General features: G+C 35.3%; 1 protein-coding gene across 31 annotated transcripts in view; it reads right to left on the bottom strand.

The window, feature by feature from the left end:
- Positions 1-19,650, bottom strand: part of LRCH3 (leucine rich repeats and calponin homology domain containing 3) — a 111,688-nt gene that overhangs the window by 54,375 nt on the left and 37,663 nt on the right. For all 31 annotated transcript variants that reach the window (XM_005601913.4, XM_070243636.1, XM_014732838.3 and 28 more), the window contains exons 2-7: positions 17,855-17,999; positions 16,226-16,352; positions 13,693-13,798; positions 9,265-9,401; positions 1,329-1,438; positions 978-1,071 (exon numbers count right to left, since the gene is read on the bottom strand). In XM_005601913.4, the coding sequence (XP_005601970.2) occupies positions 978-1,071; positions 1,329-1,438; positions 9,265-9,401; positions 13,693-13,798; positions 16,226-16,352; positions 17,855-17,999 (719 nt within the window). The remainder of the gene's footprint in view (positions 1-977; positions 1,072-1,328; positions 1,439-9,264; positions 9,402-13,692; positions 13,799-16,225; positions 16,353-17,854; positions 18,000-19,650) is intronic.

Here is a 19,650-nt window from a genome sequence, read left to right as displayed (position 1 = left end):
ATGTTTTTTCATTATTTCAGATCATCATTTCACATTTAATATAAACTCAATAAAATTTACATTTAGGAAGAAACAGCAAAAAAGTCTGGAGATGCAGTGTGGTGACAGTTTCTCAACAATGTGAATGTACTTAATGTCACTGAAATGTACATAAAAATGGTTAAAATGGTAAATTTTATGTTATATGTTTTAGCACAATTAAAAAAAAAGAAATAGAAGCATATATATGACCCTATAAAATTTACATATGTACATGAATGTAAAGTATCCACATATATGTATCTGTACGAATACAACCACAACTACGTACATACCCCCACACATAAATACACAAACTATTCCAAATTCCAAATGTGCTGTGGTCTAAAACTGATTTGCTCTGGACTCCCAATGAACCAAGTTATAAATGGTAGGTTAGCAGTCTTGCTAACAAAAGCTTATTTAATCGTTTAACCCAATTTGTTGTATAAAATATTATACCTTAGTAATTAAAAAAAAAAGAAAACATACTACCACTAATAATTAAAAGAGAAAAATGATATAATTAGCTAAGGAAGTTACTTCTTTATTTTGAGCATGTGGATATTCTTCACTAAGGTTCTCTCATTGCCCATCAACCTATAGTCCTGTTTTCTCACCTTCCAGCACCCTTCTACCACCTCTGCTCAAGATCTCCCATCCCCCCAAATTTCAGGCTTCAGTTGTAACTGATTCACTTCTGAATTCCCTTTCCAGAATATAAAACTATTTATACAAGACAATGAGGTAACAAACATGTAAAACACATATGGTAAAAAGACAGTAAAGAAACATAATACCACTTTTGATGGTAGGAATATGCAGGATTTTTCTCCCTCCTTTGGCTTTTCTATATTTATGTAATAAGAAATTGAATCCAATTAAGACAGTTTGCATTTTCATCATTTTATTTTCTCTTAATCAGGAGTTATAATACACAAAATGGACTAAACACTTACTTCATTCCCTGACCATCTCTTATCACCACTGTCCACACTATTGAAACCTGAATCAAGGGCTCCATAAGGGCGACTTGAGTACAGTTCTTCATGGCTGCCAAAAAGAAACTTTAGTTGTTACTGCAAAGTTTGATATTTTACAAATTAACATTTGAAATAAATCAGATGCAATTTTACCAAAACATTTTCATGGCATTTAGGGACTTTATTTAGAACTAAATGGGAATTCTTTTAACTTTTTAATATGAGAAATTCCAAATTAAAACAAGGTAAATAGTATAACAAGCCCTTTAAGGGTCCAGTTTATTTATTACTTTTGAGAGGGAAAAATAAAAAACTGAACATACTTACCAGGAGCCAAAACCCAAGGGTCTCCTATCATAATCTGGCAGATCTGGAGCAATCTTACAAGCTTGTATGTTCAGGTATTTAAATATGTGAATTTTGCCTTTTATACATATCTAAAGAAAGTAACATTAAAATGCAATCAAATTATTACTCATCTGAAAAATATGCATCCCTTTTTCATAACAATCAGCTTTTTCCTTACTGTATATTAGAAATAGAAGGCATTTCTATTATAAAGTACATACAGTAATATTAAAAATCTAATACTCGAGCATCATGGTGGAGTGAGCTCTTCACTTAGACTCTCCTCCCTAAGATACAAGAAAAAGGACATTCATAAACCAACACAGGACATTCACACAACAGAAAAAACATCAGAGAGACCCACACAGTCATATGTCTGAAGGTGGAAGTGCTATGCCACCTGGAGGAAGTGGAAGGAGATAAGGGGATCTCCTTTCCCTCTCCCAATGGCAGCAACCCAGGGCATGGGACCACGCGTGGCTCTGAGAGGAGAGGGACAGCTCTCTTCAGGGACACCTTTGCTCTCCAAGTTCCCTCACAGCCCATGGGAAAGTTTCAGCATACCAGGAGAGCAGACAGCAAGGGCAGAGCGACTATGTCCCTGGGATCATGCAGGCAAAAGTAAGCACCCCTCCCTCTGCCTGGTGCTCCAGTTAAGCCAGTTGGCTAGAGTACCTGATTAGAAAAGCAGCAGCTGTGAGCAAGCAAGGTGGGGATCGCAGCAGGCTCAGAAGACACAGCTCCTGACACCCACCCAGGGGCAGCAGGTGGGAGATGTGACCAGATACTACCACTATGCGGAGGCACAAATACACGCCATCAAACAGTATGAAGAAATATATTAATACTCCAGACCAAAAGGAAAATGACAAGCCAGCAGAAATTAATCCTGAAGGCACAGAAATTTATAATCTAAATGACAGAGAATTTAAAATAGCTATCATAAAAAAACTCAACAAGTTACAAGAAAATACAGATAGACAGGTCATGAAATCAGGAACGAAATTAATGAACAGAGGGAATTCTTCCCAAAAGAGACTGAAACTATAAAGAAAAACCAATCAGAAATGTTGGAGATGAAAAACACAATGGATGAGATAAAGAAAGACCTGGACCAAATAACAGAACTGATATTACGGAGGAGAGAAGTAGAAGTATGGAGGACAGAAATATAGAAATGCTTCAGATGGGGGAGGAGAGAGAACTAAGACTAAAAAAGAAATAAAGAAATTCTCCGAGAAATATCCAACTCAATTAGGAAATGCAAAATAAGGATTATAGGTATTCAAGACGGAGCAGAGAAAGAGAATGGAGCAGAAAGCTTGTTGAAAGAAATAATAGCAGAGAATTTCCCAAACCTGGGAAAAGAGCTGGAAATACATGCGAAAGAAGTCAATAGAACTCCTAATTATATCAACCTGTAAAAAGATCTTCTCCAAGGCATACAGTAGTAAAGATGGCAAAACTCAATGAAAAGAAAAAACATTAAGGGAAGGAGGCAGAAGAAAATAACTTACAAAGGAACCCCTATCAGGCTTTCAGTGGATTTCTCAGCAGAAACATTACAGGCTAGGAGACAGTGGAATGATATATTCAAAAGTCTGGAAGACAAAAACATCCAGCCAAGAATACTTTATCCAGCAAAAATATCCTTCAGATACGATGGAGAAATAAAAACTTGCCCAGATAAACAAAATATAAGGGAGTTCATAGCCACAAGAACTCTCCCTACAAGAAATGCTCAAGAAGGCCCTAATACCCAAAACAAAAAGAAAAGGGGTTACAAAGCCTTGAGGAAGGAGATGAATAGGTAGACAAAATCATAAAATTGCAGCTTTCTATCAGAACAAGTTAGCAATACTTAATTATAACATTAAAGATAAAGGGAAAGAAAGCATCAAAAATAAATATAATCTCGTCATTTTAACCACAAACTTACAACACAAGATGGAATAAATTGTAACAATAACTTAGAAGGGGAAGAGAAAAGAGATGGAATCGGCTTAGTCTAAGGAAATAAGAGGCTATGAGAAAATGGACTATCACATCTATGAGATTTTTTTATACAAACCTCATGGTAACCACTAAAGAAATAATTAGAACAGAGACACAAATGATAAACAATGAGAAAACTACCACAGAGAATTACCATGCTGAATTGGTAGTCCAAAATACATGGGACAAGAAACAAGGGAAATGCAGAAACACCGGAAAATGAGTGAGAAAATGGCAGCATTAAGCCCTCATATATCAATAATAACTCTAAATGTAAATGGATTGAATTATCGAATCAAAAGACACAGAATAGCTAGATGGATTAAAAAACAAGAATGAACAACATGCTGCCTTCAGGAAACACATCTCAGCTCTAAAGGCAAATAGAAGTGCAGAGTGAAAGAATGGAAGACGCTACTCCAAGCTAATGGCAAACAAAAGAAAGCAGGTGTTGCCATACTTATATCAGACAAAGCAGACTTCAAGATAAAACAGGTAATGAGAGACAAAGAGGGGCAGTGTATAATCATAAAAGGGACATTCCACCAAGAAGACAAAACACATATAAATACATGTACCTAACACAAGAGCACCAAAGTACATAAAGCACCTACTAACAAACCTAAAAGGAGATATGAACAAGAAAACAGTAATAGGAGGGGACTTTAACACCCCACTTACATCAACGGATAGATCATGCAGATAGGAAGTCAACAAGGAAAGTGTGGACTTAAATGTAAAACTAGATGAGATAGACTTAATAGATGCATATAGAATATTCCATCCAAAAACAGCAGAATACACTCCTCAAGTGCACATGGAACATTCCCAAAGATAGCATATACTGGCAAACAAGGCAAGCCTCAACAAATTTAAGAAGATTGAAATCATATCAAGCATCTTTTCCTACCATAATGCTATGAAACTAGAAATCAACTACAAGAAAAAAGCTGGGAAAGGTCACAAATGTGTGGAGACTAAACAACATGCTACTGAACAACCAATGGATCACTGAAGAAATTAAAGGAGAAATCAAAAAATATCTGGAGAGAAATGAAAATTAAAATACACCATACCAACTCATATGGGATGCAGCAAAAGCAGTTGTAAGAGGGAAACTCATAGCAATACAGACCCACCTTAACAAACAAGAAAAGTCTCAAATAAGCAAGTGTAAACTACACCTAACAGAACTAGAAAAAGAAGAACAAACAAAGCCCAAAGTTAATAAAAAGAGGGAAATAATAAAAATTAGAGCAGAAATAAATGAAATTGAAACCAAAAAAGGGTAGAAAAGATCAATGAAATAAAGAGCCAGTACTTTGAGAAGATAAACAAAATTGACAAACCCTTAGCGAGACTCACTAAAAAAGAAAGAGAGAAGCCTCAATTAAATAAAGTTAGAAATGAAACAGGAGAAATTACAATGGAGACCACAGAAATACAAAGGATTATAAGAGAATACTAAGAAAAACTATATGTCAAGAAATTGGATAACCTAGAAGAAATAGATGAATTCTTAGACTCATACAACCTCCGAAAATTGAAACAAGAAGAAATAGAGAATTGGAATAGACTAATCACAAGCAAAGAGATTGAAAAACTAATCAAAAACATCCCCCCAAATAAAAGTCTAGGACCATATAGCTTCTCTGGAGAATTCTACCAAACATTCAAAGAAGATTTACTACCTATCCTTCTCAAACTATTCCAAAAACCTGAAGAAGGCAGAACACTTCCTAACTCATTCTATGAAGCCAACATCACCCTGATCCCAAAACCAGACAAGGACAACACAAAGAAGGAAAATTACAGGGCAATCTCGCTGATGAACAACATATGCAGAAATCCTAAAAAAAAATACTGGCAAACTGAATACAACAACACATTAAAAAGACCATACACCACGATCAAGTGGGATTTATACCAGGGATGCAGGGATGGTACAACATATGCAAATGAATCAATGTGATACACCAAACTAACAAAATGAGGAAGAAGAATCACATGATCATCTCAAAAGACACAGAGAAAGCATCCCACAAGATCCAATATCCATTTATGATAAAAACTCTCAACAAAATGGATAGAGAAGGAAGTACTTCAATATAATAAAGGCCATATATGAGAAAGCCACAGCCAACATCACAGTGAATGGGGAGAAACTGAAAGCCATCCCTCTGAGAACAAGAACAAGCCAAGGGTGCCCACTCTTGCCACTCTCATTCAACATAGTACTAGAGGTTTTGGCCAGAGCAATTAAGGAAGAAAAAGAAATAAAAGTAGTACAAATATGCAATGAAGAAGTGAAACTCTCACTGTTTGCAGACAACATGATTTTATATATAGAAAACCCTAAAGAATCCGTCAGAAAACTATTAGAAATAATCAATAACTACAGCAAAGTTGCAGGGGTACAAAATCAACTTACGAAAACCATTTGCATTTCTATACTCTAATAACAAACTAACAGAAAGAGAACTCAAGAACAAAATCCTATTTACAATCACAATAAAAAGAATAAAATATCTGGGAATAAATTTAACCAAGGAGGCGAGGCACCTATACGATGAAAACTATAAGACATTATTGAAAGAAATCAATGACATAAAGAGATGGAAAAATACTCCATGCACATGGATTGGAAGAATAAATATAGTTAAAATGTCCATACTACTAAAGTAATCTATAGATTCAACGCAATCTCACTCAGAATCCCACTGACATTCCTCATGGAAATAGCCAAAAGAATCCTAAAATTCATATGGGGCAACAAAAGACCCCCAAATAGGTAAAGCAATCCTGAGAAAGAAGAACAAAGCTGGAGGGATCACAATCCCTGACTTTGAAATATACTACAAAGCTATAGTGATCAAAACAGCATGGTACTGGTACAAAAACAGACAACAGTACAAACAGATCAACAGAACAGAACTGAAAGCCCAGAAATAAAACCACACATCTATGTATAGCTAATCTTTGACAAAGGAGCTAAGAACATACAATGGAGAAAGGAAAGTCTTTTCAATAAATGGTGTTGGGAAAACTGGACACCCACATGTGAAAGAATCAAAGTAGACCATTATCTTTCGCCATACACAAAAATTAACTCAAAATGGATCAATAAGTTGAAGGTAAGACCCGAAACCATAAAACTCCTAGAAGAAGATATAGGAGTATACTCTTTGACATCAGATATAGAAAGATCTTCTCGAATACCATGTCTACTAGGACAAGAAAAACAAAAGAAAAAATAAACAAGTGGGACTTCAACGGACTTAAGAGCTTCTCCAAGGCAAAGGAAACCAGGAACAAAACAAAGACAAGCCACCAACTGGGAGAACATATTTGCAAATATATCCCACAAGGTGTTAATCTCCAAAATATATAAAAAACTCACACAACTGAACAACAAAAAACCAAACAACCCGATCAAAACATGGGCAGAGGGTATGAACAAACATTTCTCCAAAGAAGGTATACAGATGGCGAACAAGGACGTGAAAAGATGTTCAACATCACTAATCATCAGGGAAATGCACACGAAAACACTAAGATATCACCTTACACCTGTTAGAATGGTTATAATCACCATGACAAAAAATAACAAATGTTGGAGAGAATGTGGAGAAAAGGAAACCCCCATACTCTGCTGGTGGGAATGCAAACTGGTGCAGCCACTATGGAAAACAGTATGGAGATGTCTCAAAAAATTAAAAATAGAAATACCATATGACCAAGCTATCTCACTACTGGGTATTTACCCAAAGAACTTGAAATCAACAATTCAAAGAGACTTATGCACCCCTATGTTCACTGCAGCCTTATTCACCGTAGCCAAGAAGGGGAAGTAACCCAAGTGCCCATCAACTGATGAATGGATAAAGAAGATGTGGCATATAGACATACAATGGATACTACTCAGCCACAGAGAGAGACAAAATCGCCCCATTCATAACAACATGGATGGACCTGGAGGTATTATGTTAAGCGAAATAAGCCAGACAGAGAAAGATAAACACTGTATTATTTCACTCATATGTGGAAGACAGACTAACACATGGACAAAGAGAAGAGTTTAGTGGTTACCAGGGGGGAAGGCGGTTGAGGGGTGGGTACAAGGGATGAAGAGGCACATTTATATAGTGACTGACATAATAACGTACAACTGAAATTTCACAATCTTATAAACTATTATGACCTCAATAAAATTTTAAAAATCTAATAGTCACTATAACAAATTAGATTATTTGTTATTTTAGGTGTTTAAGTGATTAAAAAAATAGGTTTTTGTTTTCTAGTCACTAATAAGTTTCACTAGCATATAAAGTAATTTACGATTACAAACACTGTTAGAAATACCAAGGAAACTTATCCCACTCATTAATTAGGCACAATCAGGGATTTAGAAACATTGCTCCCCTATAGATTATATTGGCAACTTTTGCTTTTAGGAATCCAATAATCATGCACAATTATGTTTTGAATCCTACTTTCTGTAAGAGAGAAAATCAGGAAATTATTAAATATTAAAGTTATACAGATTTCTGTTTCTACCTGTTAACTTCTGTCCCAGAAGTAAAAACATAAATTCTTTAGGATTATGAGACTCTTCCATAGTTACAAAGCTTACTCATAAAGTTTTATAGTTGCCAGACAGAGGCTTGTACAAGACCATCAATCGACTGCAGAGTAAAAAAAGCTACAGTGATGGTGCAGCCACTATGGAAAGCAGTATGGAGTATCCTCAGAAAATTAAAAATAGATCTACCTCTACCATATGATCCAGCTATCCCACTGCTGGGTATTTATCCAAAGAACTGGAAAACACAAAGGCGTAAAGATACACTCATCCCTATGTTCACTGCAGCATTATACACAATAGCCAAGACTTGGAAGCAACCTAGGCACCCATCAAGGGATGAATGGATAAAGAAGATGTGGTATATATACACAATGGAATACTACTCAGCCATAAGAAATTATGAAATCCGGCCATTTGTGACAACATGAATGGACCTTGAGGGTATTATGCTGAGTGAAATAAGTCAGAGGGAGAAAGTCAAATACTGTATGATCTCACTCATAAGTAGAAGATAAAAACAATGACAAACACACACATAGCAATGGAGACTGGATTGGTGGTAACCAACAGGGAAGGGGGGGAGAGCAAAAGGGGTGATTAGGCTCACATGTGAGGTGATGGACTATAGTTAGTTTTTGGGTGGTGAACATGATGTAATCTACACAGAATTCAAAATATATTACAATGTACATCTGAAAGCTATACGTTATAATCCAGTGTTATTGCAATAAAAAAATAAAAAATCAAAAAAAAGAAAAGGAAAGAAAATACTTAAAAAACTTAAAAAGAAAAGCTACAGTGAAAAATAAGGGCTGGTAAAAATGTTTTAGATTGTAGGATGTCTAGAAGCTATATGTAAAGCTACCTTGTAATTACTTTATTATTAAATAGTTTCATTCCAGTCACTGATAAATGAATGAGTAAAATGACTAAATGAGGAACTTAAGATTTTAGAAAACAGGAAGGTACAAAAACAATGGTCATAAGAAACGCATTGATAATCTTTAGTTCTGAAAACCAAGTATTTTTATTTGTCTCTAGCATGCACATTGTATACATTCAAGTTTTACGAGAAAGAATTAACTCAAATCTTAGAAAAAACTTTAACGAAGAAACTCTCAACTTAAAAAAAAAGTCAGCTTAGTGAAAGGAAAAACACTTCTGGAAACATTATCCATCTTCTATCCCATTTATTCAAGGCTTCCTGTGAATACACGTGTGTAAATTTACTTTAAAAGAACTTAATTTTCAACAAGATAAATGCATATAACTCAAGTTAAATTTCATCCTTTGTCAAAAAAGTTTACAATATACTACCCATCAGCTGTGGTCTACCTGTGCGGGGGGAGACTGTAGTGGATTGTTTTCTAGGGTGATGACCTGTAGGTGCCTGAGGTTCCGATAGCAAACGGGGATCGTCGTGATTTTATTGCAGGAGAAGTCTAACCGTATCAAAGGCAACTCTGCCAGCTCTGCAAGGAGATAAGATGGAAACAAACAATTAACAATAGTTTAAAACTAGACCATTTTTACAGGAGCTTCTAGTTAAATATAGTAGATTTAACATAAGTATTTACCTCCATTCTTTCTTGGTGATTGATACAGCAAAGTGGTATAAAATGAAATCTAGTTGCTTGCAGATGGGAATACTAATGAAAAGTAAGCTGTTTGATCCCTCACAGAACTACAGAAGTCTCAGAAACTGGAGTCCTGATTCCACAGAAAGGTGGGGCTAACAAAGGGATTAGATGATAGTCTGTATAAAGAACAAATTAGATGCCTAGGTCCCCAACCCTAACTCTCGAAGTTAGGGCACTACCCCTCTCCAATCACCACAGTAGTCAGCCAGTTATTCTCTAGTGAAACTGAATGGAAAGGCTCTGACTGCAGGGACCCCAGGGATAAGAGAAAGTTAGGATGAGCTGCCAGTTGAAAATGGAGGATTTAAGGAAATACTTAATGGCAAGACCTCCATACCTTCCTACCCAACCCCACTCCACCCCCAGCTCCTGAATGCCAGTAGTCAGGAATACACACAACAGTGTAGAAGAAATGAAACATCTTTCTCTGGAGAAACTATATAGTCCCATATAAAAAGCCTTTAGATACTGATAAGGAGTTTCCCCCAATAAAGTACCCAGCTTGCTGCTTCATTACCATTATACAATTCCTGCCCAGTAGACCTGGACCTTCTAATCAGCTCTATACAGGCTGTATGATCCAGACATTAGGAAAAGCCGCCAACATGTAAGACAAAAATCAAAACACACAAACTAATCGAAAAAAGGAACTCAGAAGAAACAGGTAATATACAGGAAACAGAAGAAAACTCTGAAAAACCAGAACATCTCTAATTTCAGAGATAAGATAATGAATTACTAAAACAAGACAGGGATGTTTTAAAAAATCAGAATAAAAAGGATTCTTAGAAACGAAAAATATTACGGCAGAAATTAAAAATTCAGAAGAACAGTTAGAACATAAGTGGTTGGAACTGTTTACCATTTGGTAAAACAAAATGACAAAGAAATGAACAATAAAAAGATAAGAAAAATCATAGGGTCAATTAAAGGGGTCTAATATCCAATTAATAAAAATTCCAGAAAGAGAGAATAGCGAAACTAAAAGACAGAAAATTATCAAAAAGATATCAGACAATTTCTCAGAATGAAGGATGTGAATCTCTGGTTTGGAAAGAGGTTCACCAAGTATCTAGTACATTGGACTAAAATAACTCATACCATGGCACATCAACATAACATTTCAGAGCAGTAGAAAAATCTTCCAAAGAGAAAAAAATTGGTCACAAAAAATGGACTAGAATTAGGAACGGCATCAAATTTTCAACCATTAATATTTAACATTGAAAGCTAAAAGTGAAAAAGGACTTGAAAACCTGAGAGAAAATAATTTTCAACCTAGAATACATAACCAAACAAATTACTGATCAAGGGTGAGAATAGAAAAAAGATATTTCTTTCCAAGTGAAGTCTCAAAAAACTGTTTTCCCATGACATGTTCTCAGGAAGCTACTAGAAGATGCCCTCCAGCAAAACAAGGGAGTAAAGTAGGAAAGAGGAATTATCTTTCAGTTATACCTCAATAAAGCTAAAATCAAAAACAACAAGTAAGAAAGAGGAAGACAGGGAGTCCAGGAATAAGAGTACTCAACACAGAAGAAAGCAAGCTGGGCAGCAGTAACAGAGAACCACCGGCCCAGAATGGAAGAGAAGGAAACAAGGCTCAATGAAGGAGATATGCAGGGGGGAAAAAAAGAAAGGTAATCTAATTGGTTTGACTAAGAAGGCTGCTGGAAAAAGACGGAGGAATTAGTCATAGGTACAGAAAAAAAAAGCAAATTAAAAAAAAAGAGAAATTATTAACTCTAGAAAAACAACAACAAGAACAAGATGAATAAGAAAGAAGATGAAATCAGAGTACGTCACTTGCATTGGCAGGGAACATTATTTTTGTAGCTACAACAATGTAAACAATGAATAACGATTTAATCAGAAATTGTGATAAACTACACCAGGAAGATGGAAGGAGGGAAGGAAAGGTATGAGGGTGACAGCGTAAGGAAGTTAAGTTCTCATCTACCATAAGAAAGAGCTGACATAAAGTGCAAAGGCTGATAAATCCAGAAGAGCTGTAAAAGCACATCATTAGAACCATGGCAGCAAATACAAGTGGAAAGAGTCAACGGAGCTGACGGGAGATGCTTCTGGCCATTGAAACTGGGGAGGGGGAATGGTTGAGGCAGGGGAACGCTATTATTTATTTTAAGCTTTTCAATACTGTTTGACTTTTTGAATGTTGTAATATATTATTTGATAAAAACTGAAATTAATTTAAAATCGAAATAGTAAAAGACAAAAGATGTAATATCTTATGGACCAAATTGTAATGTTAGAGACCACCAATTAATTAACATGAACTTCCACACTAACTTGTGTGCATGTTGGAATAAAGCTTTCCTGCCATCTCAGTTTAACTGAATATGCTGAGATTACAAGATAAATTGATAAAAAAATTTGAAACTATTTGTGTGACTCAATTTTCTTGATAATACACATTCAAAACAAGATACAGAAATAAATTAGGTGATAAAACTATTAGATTGCAATTGTCATCTGAAACCCTGAATTTTCATTTTCACCAAAACCCCAATGTTTTCATCAATTGATTTCATATTAAGTCAGTATCATTACATTAGTAAACCTTTCAAGACCAACCACAGTAGGTGGGCCCTGAGTAGAGGGGTAATCCTAGATAGAAATCTTGGGTTATAAGGTCCTATAGTTGTGATTTTGGTCAGTCCTGCTGAAGGCCTTCATTCACATTCCTGAGGTGGGAGAAGGCAGAACCAGGAGGAAATGAGGAAGGCTCTGAAGATAAAAGGTGTAACTTTTACTGGACAAGCCTACTGAGAGGAAAGAAATGTAGGATTTTAGGTAGTGTGGTTGCAATAAGTGTATAAAAGTGGACTGGAAAAGTCACTTTCTGAGACACTTGGGGTCCAAAATGTCAAAGCTACACCAGTATGTTAGAACTAAATATCATACTGGATTCAAATTGGTGTAAAAATTCGGATTCTACAGTGAACCAAAAGCATCACTGGTTAATTCAATATTTATTGTATAAGAGAAGTCACATTTTGTAGAAGAACCTAGAGAATCACTGTCATGAAAATACTTTCTCAAGATTAATTATTCTTGAGATATACATTCTGAAATGCTTATAGATCAATTTCTGGAAGACGTTACAAATTAATTTAGCAGAGAGGATAAGGGAAAGTGGATGGGAGTACAGAGGAAACAAGAGTTCCCATAAGCTGATGCCTGATGTAGCTGGGTGATTCATTGCTCTCCTTTCTGTATGAAATTTTCCATAATAAAATTAAAGAAATATATATTCTGATCTAATAAAATAATGGTTCTCCCCATTTTCACTTCCTCTTGTAGCTTTTTCTTTCATGAATTTGGATTTTTAAAAGATTGACAAATAGTACTTGGTTCATTTGTTTAATCGTTTTTATCATTCAAATATACATATACCAGAGCTTACAGTCAGCCTAAGATAATGAGTCTCCCAGTGCAGTCTCTCACTCCATTCATTATTCACTCTACACATCACCTTCAACCAGTTAATTAGCCTCTATCTGAGTATTTTCAGCCAGTGAAGGACAAAGTCATTAAGTTCAACTCAAGGCCATTTTTAAGTCAGTGCTAATTGCAGGAATGTTTTTCATTATACTAAAGTATCCCCCTATCAAAAACGTTATATGTGCCAGCCCTGTTGGCCTAGTGGTTAAGTTTGGTGTGCTCCGCTTCAGCAGCTCAGGTTGGGCCCAGGCACAGACCTACACCACTCGTCTGTCAGTGGCCATGTTGTAGTGGCAGCTCACATACAAAAGGAGGATTCACAGTGGATGTTAGGGCAAATCTTCTTCAGCAAAAAAAAAAAAAGTTACATTTCTCCTAAGTAGTTATGCTTACTGAAACTTCCAGTGACCCTATCCTGAGTTATCGAGTACATCAGTTGATAAGATCTAAAAATACAATCACTGGTCAGTAGTTACTAGAGCTTTTCACTAAAGAGTCTAACGTTTAAAACCTACAATGGAACAGATAAAGTACTAAATAAACCATTATATTTCAAACAGTGGCTGTAACTCATAGGTTTTTATCTTGTGCCCAGTCTGAGAGAGCTTTAACATAAAAAGACAAATAATAAAAAAACAACCATTTCACAGTTTCTCACCTTCAGGCAAACGTACTAAGTGATTTCTTCTTACGTTAAGGTCTCTCAAAGCCTCCAAATTACCAATTTGGGAAGGTATTGTTTGAATTTCATTGCAGCTCACATCCTATTTCAAAAAGATAACAAGTAAAGAATTGTTCTAATATTACAAACCTGCCTGCTTTAAACTATCTATAAAATGAGGTTGGACAAGATCATATCTATAGTCCCTCCTGGCTGTAAAAAGAATTATGATGCTGTGTCCAAGAATAATTCCATAGTTAGTACCAGCATTTAATTTTAAAAACGTACAGGCTTTTGACTTATTCTATACATTTTACACAGATCTGCATTAATTTTGGGAGCAGAACTAAAACTAAAAGACTTAAAATGCAGACAGAAGGCCTAGAATATCAGATGAGATGAAAATGCTGGTGAAAAGGTAAAACAGAAAGAGCATAACAGATCTATTCAGGACAAGAGTTTTATTTTATACTGTTCTAATGAAACTGGAAGAAAAAATAAAACAATGATAAAAATTATAACAAATTATTTCAAAAGAAATTCTATTTTCAAAATACCAGTTCAACTGTCCAAAAATATAAACTAAGAATGCATTGAAGATGACTCAAATCATTCTTTATCAAACTGAATGTGAGAGAAAAATAATAAAGTTGACAAAAATTAAAGGCCCTGGAAAAAACAGATACTGCTCTACTAGCATCTCAGCAACTGGTTCCACTCCATACATTAGGTAGGCCTTCTGGTGTCTTCGTAAATAGCTTGATTCCACTGGTTCTCAAAAGAGACTGACTCCAGGTTCCAAGACTGACAGATTCAGAATTCCATAAATCTGAGACCAGTCAGAACAATTTGTAAACCCACATGTAGCAGCAGGAAGCTGCCTAGGTTAATAAAAGCTCCAAGGTGCCACACTGACACTTAAAATTCCTCCAACATATGAGTAAGAAGAAAATATTAATAGATTTACTATTAGAAAAGACCATTTACCAAAAACTTCAATAAGCTTCAGACATTATTTTTAAATTTTCCCAAAATATTCTTAGAAAAAATAATGCTATTTTGACTTTCCTACCAATTAATGACTGAAGTAGAATCAGAAGCTAGGCTTCTTAATCCAATGCTCTAGGCATCAAAGTTAAAAGGGTTCTGAAAGAAGTTGAAAGGATAGGAAACGAGGTTGAGCCAGAAGATAACAGCATCTACAATATTTCTCTCAGAAAATGAATATGTTGAAAGACAACAGTTTACTGTCACTAAAAAATGAAGGGAAAAAAGGAAAGAAGCAATAAGGATGCGGCAGAAAGACCATCAAGTGGGAATCAGGAGGTTTAGGATGACAAAGCCTTACTTTGCCACAGCTGTTAGTATGACTGAGGATATCAATTCACCTCTCTTGCAGAAGGCTATAAGCACCTTCTGTGAGACATAGCTACCTTTAAGGATTCAGGATTCAATAAGCAGAAGCAAAGTTTAAATGATTTGAAAATCAGAATTTGAATCACAAGTATAATTTACTTCTAGTTCATACTATCAACCCAAGTTCTGAAGAAATGCCAATAAACATACATTTTGGAGTTTATTTCCTAGATCTACTTGGCTCTAAATAAACAGTGGCCTAGTATCTAGGCTCTAAATGTAATATATTTGTGGATTTTTACATGTGACCTTTTATATTCATAAACCACCTGAAAAAAAAAGTGGGATTAATATGTGGCCCAATTAGATTGTACGTGTATTTATTTTCTGTTTATGATGTCCATCTCTGTTCATAAAGCTACATGGAACTATAGTCCCAAATCTCAATGGACATAACTGTATTTGACCATTTCAGGAGTATGAAACAGCTTTGGAGCTAAAGTAGACCGGTCTCAAATTCTATTTCGGTATGGAATCTTGGGCAAATTATTTAACCTATCTGAGTGTTAGTTTCCTCAGCTGTAATATGATGATAATTATAGTACCCAATTCATAATGCTATTGTGGTGATTAAACGAGTAGTCTTATTCCCATGCTTAGAATATAAGTACTCAAGAGTAACAAGGAGTGGTAGGTGAAAATTAAGCTTCTTAGAAACTATAAGGCAGTAATAACAGCTTACTTTAGAGTGGGAGATAGGTTCTAAAGATAGCATGCAAGGCAAAAAATAAGCCCGACCTTTGTAATGCTCATCCCCTGATAGGAGCTAATCAAAAATCAGAATATTGATGCTATTAAAATTTAATTTGAAAAATTCAAACACATTATTAACTTATGCCTCAAAAATTTAATAACATAGAAATCACCCTATATTGCTTAGAACCTAATTTTAATGGCTTTTTTCCATTCCATGCGGACCTATTAAATTTGTACTTTCAGGTCTTCCTTAATTCTGTGCCGAAGCACTTGAGTATGGATCGATCAGGAAAACTTCATTATCAATACTTGAAAATAACACCTTAATAATGGGTCTTTATCATATAGAAGAACATGACATGACTTTGGTTATAATACACTACATGTGGGACAATCAAAAAATAGAATATTAACTTACAAGTTCCGTTAAATGTCTGAGATGTCCAATTTCTTCCGGAAGTGAAACTAATTTGTTATTACTAGCAATTAAGACTTTCAATGGTAAATTACACAAGTGTACTGGCAATGTCGACAGCTGGTTCCGACTAAATGGATAAGTAGAAAAAGAGAAGAGTCAGAGCCCACCACTCAAGAAAAACAGTCCCATCTTTCCCATTCTCTACTCAGTAAAATAACAAATATAAGTCCTGCAAAGAATAAATGGGATATTAGATTTGAGTTCTAGCCTTCATTGCCTCACTTGTCAGCTTTGTGGTTTTAGGCACAGTATTTAATTTATTAGCATCTTACGTAGATTCCTCATCTGTAAACTGAGGATCTTAATATCTCCTATACCTATCCTACAGGGCTCTTGCACCACAAAACTCCTTTGTAAATAATGAAGTGCTATATAACCACAACATATTATTTTACTAATGTTAAATTTATATTAAAAAACAATTTAAAAATAGGGTAGATAACCACCATCCTCTCCTCTCCTTTTCAAACAAAAGTTATAAACATACGAGTGTTTGTAATCTACTTTCTTCATCATTACGGTATTAAAACCAAATGTACACAAATGATCCAAATATAGTTCTACGGAAAACAAGTAACAGGTTGTGATTTCAAATATATCTTATCTACTGAAGTACAGGTAAGGAATCTTCTATTTATACAAAACATGCAAATCAGAACTAAAGGTAAAATAAAACACATCTATCACCAGGCATAAAAATAAATTAAAATTTTACTTACGTAGATTTAACCTCTTAATCTTTAGGACTAATTGCCCCCCATTTTCAAGATCTTTTACTGATTTAACTAATATAGATCAGGAGCTTTTAAAATTTTTTAATCCAATAATAATTCTACTCCTAGACATTTATCTTAAAAAAAAGAGAAAAATAAACATTTACACACAAAAGTCTCTACTAGTCTCTACTAGTTTTTGTCATGGCAAAAAACTGAAAGGAACTAAATATATGAGGGAAAATGAGTTTTAGAAGTATATTCACTGTACAATAAAATGATTACGTATAAAAATATTTCCAAAGGATATTTCATGACAAGGGGAAAAACTCATTTAAAAATTTGACTGGAAAAAAAGAAAAAGATCACCTATAATTATACAACTCAGATATAACATTTTGATGAATTTCCTTTATATTTTTATACATTTGCTTATTTTCTCCAATGAATATTTATATCTTTTATAATAAAATAATTCCTGTAAAATGTGCAAAAATGGAGCTGAGTTGAATAAATGCACTTACACATTCAAAACTTAATACACAAAAATATACAATCGCAAGAACCAAAGTAATTTCAGATCTATTCTCATTAGATGAAACATTTGAAAACGTAACTGGAGAACCAGTGCTACAAGACTGCTGCAAGCCTATTAGGCTAGTTGCTATTGGAGTTTGTTAATTATTGCTAAGTCAAAGACAAAGGGAGAAACTAGAGGAACATAGGAAATACAGAAAATTTAGCCTAAGAACATGTATAGACACTGCTGATATAAACAGATAACGTAAATTTTAGTGAAAAGGAAGAGAAAATGGAAAAGACCACATAAAACAAAAAATTTTTTGAAAATCCTTACCTAATATTTAAGTATGTTAGAGCCTGTAGGTTGAGAATTGCCTCTGGTATATACCGAATACAATTTTGGTATAAGTTGAGAGTCTCAAGAGAAACGAAGTGACAAGCTTCAATGGGAATTTCTGAGAGGCGATTTCGTGACAGATCTGAAAGAAAAAATAAATTAAGCTTAAAACCAATCCTTGGAACTTATTTTATTGAAATGTTAAATAAATAAGGAGGTTTCATGATTGAATTTCCAAGAGTTCCTATTGAGGAGACTGGTCCAGAGTAAACATTCAAATATTTCTTAATTGATTGAAGAAACCATTTTTACATATGCCTCCACACCTGTTGCTGGGAAATGCTGATTTCTTGTGGATCTCCACATATACTAAAAACTATTATTCTTTGCAAGTAACGCAAATTTGAAGGCACATCTGCCTATAAATTACATCAAAGATCACACTAAGTACCAAATATCCTAGCAAACAAACAGATCCTAAAATCCAATTTCCCAAAAGCACAGACAACGTTCTGAGGGGGTTTTTATTCTTTTTCTTTTTCTTCTCCCCAAAGCCTCCCAGTACATAGTTGTATATTCTAGTTGTGAGTGCCTCTGGTTGTGCTACGTGGAATGCTGCCTCAGCATGGCCTGATGAGTGATGCCATGTCCGCGCCCAGGATCCAAACCCATGAAACCTCAGGCCGCGGAAGCAGAACGCTCAAACTTAATCACTCAGTCGCAGGGCCGGCCCCCTGAGGTTTTTAGAAAAGCAAAGCAAAACAAAACAAAAAAATATTGTCTCGTCTTGACCAAACATATAAGTGTTACGTCAAAAGGACTCAAGAACCATCTTTGCTCCCACTGGCCAAAGATGAGACAATTTGAGCTTCAATAAAGATAAAAATTGCAATGGATTGAAACCTATCACATACATCGAATTATGTAAATTTATGACACCACTTCCCCCTCCAAAAAAGATGAGAATCAATTTATTATCTTGTAAACTGGTAAAGGGGAAAAACTGAACACTTACTTTGCCTTCCCGACGAACTTGTAAAAATTAAATTAATAAACAGAAGCCTCATTAAACTGGAGTCGAGAGGGAAAATCCTGAAAGAGATCCCGAATTACAACCAGGAGACCAACCTGCTGACCAGTTGTATGATCAGGCCTGGGCAATCACTAGGCGACCTCATCAGGCAATTGCTAGGAATTTCCCAAAGCCTGTTGACTGGAACAAAATTCAGGCTTGTGCACAAAAACCTTATGAACTTGTTCATGACTACTAGAATCGACTTTAGATTGTGTTCAAAGAAAATTCCGATCTTCCTTCAGGTGTTGACTATATGTTTATTAACAGGCTGAACCAAGACCTCCTCATTCTAGTAAAAAGGACCAGAATGGAATGGGAAACCACGTCCTGTCCAGATTTAGTTAATCTGGCAAATCAACTCTCTCACACCCTAGATGAGTCACCTACAAGAAAGACCGCTGAAAATTTAATCTTCAACTCCAGCAAATGAAGGCCCCTACATGAAACCAAAAACCTCCTAGTTTCTGCTATTATTACAAAAAGCCAGGACACTGGAAAAGAGATTGTTGCCAACATCCTCCAAATTCTCAATGATGGGGCTCCAAGGACAGGGGCTCATCCCAATCCTCCCTCTTAATCCGATCGGAGAAACATTTCTCCAGAATGGAGACGAAACTCTCTCTGTGCAAACTGGCAGCAGAGCCATACTCTTGGTGCTCAACCCCACCACTATAAAGCAGCCCCTGATGTGGAGTACAAAAGCAGTTCAAACAGTGGG

Source organism: Equus caballus, chromosome 19, assembly GCF_041296265.1.
Source record: "Equus caballus isolate H_3958 breed thoroughbred chromosome 19, TB-T2T, whole genome shotgun sequence".
Classification (NCBI taxonomy): Eukaryota; Metazoa; Chordata; class Mammalia; order Perissodactyla; family Equidae; genus Equus; species Equus caballus.
This window is presented reverse-complemented; position numbering and strand designations above follow the sequence as displayed.